Source organism: Limulus polyphemus, unplaced genomic scaffold (assembly GCF_000517525.1).
Source record: "Limulus polyphemus unplaced genomic scaffold, Limulus_polyphemus-2.1.2 Scaffold2420, whole genome shotgun sequence".
Classification (NCBI taxonomy): Eukaryota; Metazoa; Arthropoda; class Merostomata; order Xiphosura; family Limulidae; genus Limulus; species Limulus polyphemus.
Window position 1 is genome coordinate 74,912 of NW_013668030.1, and position 9,301 is coordinate 84,212.

A 9,301-nucleotide genomic window follows, 5' to 3' on the forward strand; every position below is an offset into this window, starting at 1 on the left:
GAGCTTGTGGTAATGTTTGTTGTGTAATAGTTAACATAGGGAGTAGATGTGTAGCCTGTGGTAATGTTTGTTGTGTAATAGTTAACATAGGGAGTAGATGTGGAGCTTGTGGTAATGTTTGTTGTGTAATAGTTAACACAGGGAATAGATGTGTAGCCTGTGGTAATGTTTGTTGTGTAATAGTTAACATAGGGAGTAGATGTGGAGCTTGTGGTAATGTTTGTTGTGTAATAGTTAACATAGGGAGTAGATGTGGAGCTTGTGGTAATGTTTGTTGTGTAATAGTTAACATAGGGAGTAGATGTGGAGCTTGTGGTAATGTTTGTTGTGTAATAGTTAACAAAGGGAGTGGATGTAGAGCTTTTGATAATGTTTGTTGTCTTGTAGGTTTTTCTAATTCAATGTTAATAAGATATTTTTTAGTGTATTGTAAAACATTTCAATAATTATTGTGTTTGTTTTATTTATGTGAGCTCCTTACTAACAAATTTCTTGCATCTATACATCCAGGTAATGATTGACAGTGACCTTGAGTTCCATGAAGCACTGAGAGTAAGTATAGATATTTTGGCTTGTAGCAACATGTAACGAGTTATGGTTTTATAAGGTTGTTACATATGGGTTATCTTTAGGTTTTAGTAACGTAAAGGATATATTTTATCATTTACCTCATTGTTCTTAATTATACCATGAATTGTGAAATATATTTAATATTTATGTACTTTTTCAAGTATTTATTTATTTACCTCATATCTTAAGTTTGTTTCCACTGCAGTTTTATAACTCTGAAATTGTTCTACTAAATATAGCTTCAGTGAGGAAAGCTATTACTTTTTTTCAATTACTCAATGATTTTGTTTCTCTTGTCAGACTTGGTGCATTCTATCTAACATTTAAGGTTTATACATTTATTTTATAATTTTTGTTAGTTTGTAAATCTAGAAACAAAAGACTATTCTGAAAAGAAAAACCATAAATTCTACCAGTACTTTTAATTACTAAAATTCATGTTAACTATTAAAATCAGGATATTCCCTTCTGTCAGTTATATTTGATTATAACTTCTCAAACATTTGCTGTTCTTGTGGCTAAAACTGATTTCAAAGAACTTCAGTAAGTGTTACAGAGCTGAATAAAAGATTCTAAATGAATAACCACTTATAATAACCTAGAAACACTCAGCTTTATCAGCTGTTTCTGGTTGTTTGAAGCAATGTTTTATTGTACTGCATGTCACCAATAAAAGAACTGATTTTAATCTGAAATTTCATTACTGTCTTTTGACTCAATTTTAAGCTTTATTTCTATTCCTTAGAAATGTTAGTGGACTTTTAAGGCTTTTCTGAATAAATAAGCTTGTTTATGTTTTTGATTGTAATCTTTTTTTGTTTAACTACTTGAAGGAGTTTTAGTTGAGTCTTGCAGACAACATAGGACTAAAGGTGGCTATATTTTTGTCCCTAGGTTTCCTCTGTAACTGGAAATAAGCTACAGCTTTATGTAAAAGCTAATTACCCTCAGAGATGTAACACTCAGATTAATTCTTCCTGGTTGAAAGTTTCACCACCACAGGTGTATCAAGAAACTGAAGCTGAAGAGTTTGTATTTTTAAATGAAAAAGACAATCCTGTTATGTTGGGGAAAACAACTGATGACAGTGTGAGTGTTCCTATTACTGAAAAGGTAAATTCTGTTATTCTTTTACCTTTAAATAAATAAATATATATATATATATATGATTATTTCAATATCATTTGTTGCAATACATAATTAACACTTGAAATCAGGGATACTTGGTAACACCGCAGAATTATACATAATTAACACTTGAAATTAGTGATACTTGGTAAAACCGCAGAATTATACATAATTAACACTTGAAATTAGTGGTACTTGGTAACACCGCAGAATTATACATAACTAACACTTGAAATTAGTGATACTTGGTAAAACCGCAGAATTATACATAATTAACACTTGAAATTAGTGGTACTTGGTAACACCGCAGAATTAATTCTGCGGTTTTACCAAGTACCACTAATTTCAAGTGTTAATTATGTATAATTCTGCGGTTTTACCAAGTATCACTAATTTCAAGTGTTAATTATGTATAATTCTGCGGTTTTACCAAGTGTCACTAATTTCAAGTGTTAATTATGTATAATTCTGCCGTGTTACCAAGTATCACTAATTTCAAGTGTTAATTATGTATATACATAATTAACACTTGAAATTAGTGATACTTGGTAAAACTGCAGAATTATATATAATTAACAGTTGAAATTAGTGGTACTTGGTAAAACCCCAGACATGATAAAATTGGCTGCAGAGGATGCATGCTGATGACATAAAAGTATCATTGATTCAAAACACCAACTGATAATCCAGCTTACGACAGATAGCTAATGAAAAAAGTGTGAATAAGTGAAAGAAAATTGTGTTATGATTGAGATGTTAATAAAAAATTAAAAACCAGCAAAGAATGTTTTCTATCTCAGTTGTTTTGTAAGGTATGTGAATTTCATTTGTAGTTATTCTAAAACTTTGAAACATTTGTTTTTTATTTGAGTCTTTTCTGATCCATTATTCTTTATTAAAAAAAAAGATATTTTATATACATGAAAGAGAATTAAAGCAAATGATTAACATTGCATTATGCATTTGAAGGAGGAACAGACACCTGGAAAACTAGATACAAGCTCTGAACCTCCACCATGGTTTGTGTCATACATGAATCAGGTAGGTATGTTAATGTTTTCATGTACATTAATGTTGAAGTAAGCCTGAGTACATTGTATAATGAATGTTTGTTATTGAAAATATATGTGAACTGACCATCTGCTGTTTACCATGTTGGACATGTGAAGTGACCATGTGTTGTTCCATGTAGCTGTGTGAACTGACCATCTGCTGTTTACCATGTTGGACATGTGAAGTGACCATGTGTTGTGTTCCTTGTAGCTGTGTGAACTGACCATCTGCTGTTTACCATGTTGGACATGTGAAGTGACCATGTGTTGTGTTGCATGTAGCTGTGTGAACTGACCATCTGCTGTTTACCATGTTGGACATGTGAAGTGACCATGTGTTGTGTTGCATGTAGCTGTGTGAACTGACCATCTGCTGTTTACCATATGGGAAGTGACCATGTGTTGTGTACCATCTAGGTGTGTGAACTGACCATGTGTTGTTTACATATAGGATGTGTGAAGTGACCGTTTTGTGTACCGTGGTGCTGTGTACCATGTAGGTGTGTGAAATGACCATCTGCTGTTTACCATATGGGAAGTGACCATGTGTTATGTACCATCTAGGGGTGTGAACTGACCATGTGCTGTTTACATATAGGATGTGTAAAGTGACCGTTTTGTGTATCGTGGTGCTGTGTGAAATGTCCATGTGTTGTGTACCATGTAGGTGTGTGAACTGACCATGTGTTGTTTACATATAGGATGTGTGAAGTGACCGTTTTGTGTATCGTGGTGCTGTGTGAAATGACCATGTGTTGTGTATACCAAGTAATGAAAGTAAGGAAGTTTTTGTGTACAGAATCTTTTGACACTAAGTGTTAAAAATATCACATATGATGTTTAATGATATTAATCATCACAGACATTAAAAAACTGTTAGCTACATCACAAGTGTGTAAAGGAATAGTGTTTAAATTAAGTAATCCAAGGCTAAAATTTCAGGCTTTAATAAAAAAAAAATAGTATAACAGTATTGTGAATGTAATTATGTTAAAACCACTTGAAGCAAAAATTGAACTTCTAAAAAGATTTATTTTTCAGTCTTTATATGTGAGAAAATTTTAGTTATTTATTCAGAAAGTGAAAATTTCATTAGAAATTTTGAATACATTAAACAGTCCAAAACTTGTTTCCGTTACTCTCTTCAAAAGTTTCGAAAACCCTTAAGTATCATCTTTTCATATTAGTAACACGCGCAAAAAACATTGAAGAGGAAATTATTTATATTTTTTAGTTTCAAGAAGAGCTGACCTCAAAAATCACCAAGCAGGTTGTCAGAAAAGTGACAAAGTCACTGGCAGGTGTCAGGCTCATGACGCAGCCTGAATGCCAGAAAGAGTCAAACAAATCTTGTGAAAGTGATACCAAGCATAAAGGTAAGTTTGAGAGATGTAGCATTTTACACTGGCTTTTTTCTTTTTTGTGCTGCCTTTGAGTTAGCTATAGAGGTCTTGCATTGATGTAAAAAAGTAATGCGATCTATAGTTCACTCCACCTTATGGGACCTCAAGGTGAAAAATTAGAAATTTGTCTTTAAATATTGCATTACCTGCTGCTGTAGTTCATATTAGTGATGTGCTTACGTGCATCTAGAAACTGAATATCCAAACAGTTTCAGATCTGTATTTTTAGCCAAAGGTGCATTTTTATGCCATTGACAGGATGTAAAGCGTTACCAAATCTTGTATTGATATGGATTGTTATAAGGGAATGTTTGATGTCTAACATGATGCTGTTGAATGAAACGCGAAGTTTTGTAACATCTTGTTCAAGATCTCTAATGTCCTCTTAATATAGCAAAAATAATTCATATATTGTGTTAATTTTTCCATCATTGTAATTTAAAAGGACAAAATCTGAATTGCCAGAAAAGTTTATCTAAAATTTTATGATGTATAATAGTGTTGACCAAGCATAAGCATAAGCTTTAACAGACTACTCTTTAATTAAAAATCTGCAAATCTTTTGGGAGCTATTCTGATTTCTGGTTTTTCTTGGCATATTCAGTTTATAGATTACTTGTAATTTTAATAGCTTCAAAATAGAAGCCAGTCATCAGACATTATCCAAATACAATATCCAAGTATCTAATTCAGTATTTCCACAATGATTGGTAGCTCTATGGTTTTAAGCACCTTTGAAATAAAGAATATTATTATTTTTTCAATTATTTATTTTCTGAAAAACACCATAGTCATAGGTGTCTTTTATACAGATATTGACCAGATTTTACCAATTTTTTGAAAAGTTGAAAATTTTAATGGCAAAAAAATTTATCAGAAATAGAAACAAGCTTTTAATTATGACTGGTACTGTAATGATGTAACATCAAATAATATTTGGGATATAAAATTTGTAGTTTGAAACAATAAAATAGTTTTATAACTAGTGCCATTAGAAAGGGAAAATGTAAAAGTATAATAAAAATGAAGTATTTACATTTGCAAAGATTCGGCCAAAATTCCTATTCTATATATTTTGTCCCCTGATAAAAAAAAAAAGGGGTTAATAGTGTGAAAAAAAAATTCAACTCATTGAAGACTTTAAAGTATTTTTGAAATATAAATTATTTTTCTCCACAGTATTTATGTTTGCCTCAAAGCTTAATTTGGCTGCATGTCGTCAAGACATAGTATTTGGCAAATGGTAAAGACCTAAAGAGAGAGATTCTAATTTATACCCTTCATTGTTAAACATAACGTTTGATTGAATCTTAATCACTCAAGGTGATTAACTAGTAGTTTAGAGTTGGTTATATGTTTATACTGTCCTTTCATGATTAGTTTATTTTCTGTAAACTACTGTTGTGCAAATTGTAAAAGAAAGCTTCAACAGAACTCTGAAATTTACTCACTTTATGATAGAACAAGTGGTTTCTTGCTAAAAATACAATTTTCTATGTTTTGTATGGAATGAAACTTTACCATAAATTTGTCTTGCATAAAATGCTGAAAAAATTAATTTTATTATAAACCTTAAATTACTTGTGTTGAGTAGTGATATGGAGTATCATGGCAGTAGTCTGGAACTGTTTATAGTATCATGATAACTTTTATCTTTTAGAAATCAGCAAACAAGTCAGATTCATCTGGAAAGTCTACTTATAGAATTCCAAAAATATTTTATAAATTTTATTTATTTCCTTTAATTTTGAGATATCATGAAAGGAAATTTAAAAAAAATCAATGAACCTGTTCAGCAGGTAGAATTTTTTTTGAGAATTTTCTACCTGTAATAAAGACACCTGTGCATGTACATGCCCCCAACCTCCTCATGGTTTATAAAGTTGTTTTGTACATTAACAATTTATCAAGTATTGTAAAAATTGTACTGTAATAATATATTTATGATGTGATGTAAAATGTTTTAGGCTAATACTTTTGCCAATGCTGTGATCAATGAATTGTTTAGTCATTTTTGGATTATAGATTAGCTCTAGCATTGTAAGTCCATATAATTGTATCAAAATGATAAAAAACCTATACCCCAAGCACTTTTACAAGGTCTACTTTTTTCTTATTTCAGGGGCAAACTGGGAATGTTTGCCCCTGAAGAAGAAAGGTCCACCTTTCGAAAGCACTCAGGTTATAGGGTTTATATCATTTTGTATCAAGACTTCTTGAACCTACGTATATAACTGTATCAGCAAGCATTAGATAATATAACACTTAAAATCAAAAACTGTTTTCTTAAAAAAGCTGAAAAACAAAAATAGCTGGTAGAGTATTTACAGTACTTCAAAAGAGGTTTTACAGTAGAAGTATTAAACTCAGAACATTTTGTAACCAGAAATGGTAATCATATAGATCAGTAATGCTTGGAGATGGCTTGAATGGGTAATGAAGAAAAACTTAATATATGTTATATCGATCAGTGGTTCTCAAACTCTCTTGTTTGCAGGCCACCTGAATTTTTTATTTTTTTTTATCTCGGCAGACCACAGTGGGATCTATACACTATACTTTCACTTCCTTTCCTTACTTATTTAACCTTTCCTTGAACCACCAATGACCTGCAGGCCAAGTGTTGATAATTGGTGATAAAGATATTTTTACAAAAATATTGTGACAAAAAAAGTGTTTCTTTATCTTTGATTACTATTGCATTTCAATTGTTTTTATATGTATAGATTCCCCTGTCCATGTCGGAATCATCTGTGATAGTTGTAAAAAAGTGGTCCAAGGAATAAGGTTCAAGTGCTGGTATGTACTGTTCTGTAATTCCAACCATTCGTCTGGTATTTCCTTTTTTTCATCAAGAAGTAGTTACAATCATAACTCAAAGTTGATAGTGTGACCAACAAGCACATATTTTAATAACTGCTGATTAGTTTTGTGTACAGAGCACAGAATATAACTTGTTTAGTAGCAACATTAAAACATAATTTTAACGTTATAGCTATTTTTGTCATTGGCATCAATAATGCTAGATTGATCTAACAGAGCCAAAAAATACTGAACTGTTTTTTCTTGGAAAAATCACATTCACTTTTAACATAGTGATGTTGAAATCATTTATAATCCAATCAGAATTTATGAGCAACACAACAGAAGAATGTGAAATAGATGTCCATTAATTCTGGACTAGTTCAAAGATCTCATTAAGTTGGACCAACCAAAGGGAAGAGATCTTTATTTAAGTACAGCATCCACAGCAGAGTCCAAGTACAATGTTTCCTGTGACTACCAACAAAGATTTTAAAACTACTTATCAACTGAGACCAGAATTTTATAACAGAAAGCTAATCAGTCAAACTTCAATATGTTGAGTTCTTGCAATACATGTTTTTGATTAAAATGTTTTAGCTGTCATATTGATTTCTTACTTGATAAGTTTGTCTAGTTCATATAATTATATAAGTATGGAACAAATCTAATTTGTGCTTTTCACATTTCCAGGAACTGTCCAAATTACGATCTGTGTGAAAAATGTGAATCACTTCCAAATATTCATGATGAAGATCACGTGTTTCTGAATATCAAGAAGCCTTGGGAATTTCTTCAGCTTCCTCAGGATAGGAACAAGAAATATTTTCGTACGAAACAACAGTTGATTAACCTTGTATCCAGTGTAAATAATTCTGATCGATACAATCTTCACAGAAACCTTGAATCTGTTGCTAGAGGAGGGTGAGTAGAATGTTTCTCCTTGGTCAAACAGTAGGTGGTGGTAAAGCATACATATCACACTGTTCCATTATATGGGTAAGAATAGCTGACTGTGGGCAACATCTCTGTATGAGGCTGAGGTCAACATCTCTGTATGATATAAAATTATAACTAATTATGTATAACTAAATATACCTTAAAACAAAGAATAGAGCATTGTAGGGGCTTTTTTTTTCGTGTGTGTGTATATATATATATATGCCTTATATTACCTATTTATTTGTATATGCCCCCCCCAGTAGCACAGCTGTATGTCTGCGGATTTACAACGCTAGAATCCGGGTTTCGATACCCATGGTGGGCAGAGCACAGATAGGCCATTGTTTAAGCTTTGTGCTTAATTACAAACAATTATTCATTTATATATATATTTGTCTTATATTACCTATTTATTCACACGTATATATATGTATATATAGTAAATAAATCCTAACTGAAACAAAGAATTCACAACTGAACTTTATGATCATTAGTTTACTTGCTAGTGTTGTAAGTTCCTTTTTTTTTATTGTGTATAAGCCTTTATAGATTATAAGATAATTGTGAGAATAATGTTTTTCTATCTGAAAGCTTAAACATGTATGTGGTAAAAATCAGAGCGGAGTTACTTGCCGTTTAATGATTTTTGTAACTTCCTGGTCAGAAATACAATCTTAATGTCGCATTTTGATTGGCTCAAAGATTCACAGAAATGCACAAGAAATCATTTTCATCAAGTAAGTGACACATAAAGTTTTGTAAATTGTTTGTGAAACAGTGCTTTGATGAGAAAAAAAAAAAGAAGGGATATTTAGGTTTCTTACTTACCTACAGTTAAGTAATTTATGCAAGATATAGCTGTGGATTTGCCTTATATTACCTGTATGACAGAAAAAAATTTTACTTATACAGTGGTCATAGCAAAAGAGAAAAAAAGGTTTCTAAAATGATGAAGAAGCTGGAAAAATACAGGCAAGTATTTAATTGTTTATTGAAAAGAACATTTGAATGTTCTTGGAATTTTATTGATGCTAATTTCCACATCATGTTCATTTGATTCAATTTGAATGTTATTTTTATCATAAGAGTTGCATGTTAATATAAATATTTTATAATGGTATTAATTGTTCTCCTATATGTTTTCAAAACTTTAAAATCTAGATTCTAATCATATATAATTACTTCTTAAATACTAAACCCCTTACCTTGTTTAATTTGCTCTCATGTTTCTGTTTCAAATTCTATAAATTAGTTGGAGACACTATGCAGTCAGCCATTATTGATCAACATATTTGGGCTAATTCAAAATTGTGATTTAATGTTCGTGGTGGGTTTTCAAGTTTTTGTGATGTGATGTCCGTGGTGGGTTTTCAAGTTTTTGTGATGTGATGTCCGTGGTGGGTT

The 9,301-nt window shown here is 31.2% G+C and overlaps 1 protein-coding gene across 3 annotated transcripts in view; it reads left to right on the top strand.

The window, feature by feature from the left end:
- LOC106466910 (next to BRCA1 gene 1 protein-like) overlaps positions 1-9,301 on the top strand; it is a 40,245-nt gene that overhangs the window by 11,239 nt on the left and 19,705 nt on the right. For 2 of the 3 annotated variants that reach the window (XM_013927216.2, XM_013927218.2), the window contains exons 4-10: positions 511-552; positions 1,465-1,683; positions 2,668-2,739; positions 3,985-4,126; positions 6,880-6,952; positions 7,649-7,879; positions 8,810-8,869. In XM_013927216.2, coding sequence (XP_013782670.1) covers positions 511-552; positions 1,465-1,683; positions 2,668-2,739; positions 3,985-4,126; positions 6,880-6,952; positions 7,649-7,879; positions 8,810-8,869 — 839 coding nt within the window. The remainder of the gene's footprint in view (positions 1-510; positions 553-1,464; positions 1,684-2,667; positions 2,740-3,984; positions 4,127-6,879; positions 6,953-7,648; positions 7,880-8,809; positions 8,870-9,301) is intronic. The other variant, XM_022394987.1, reaches the window with a different exon arrangement.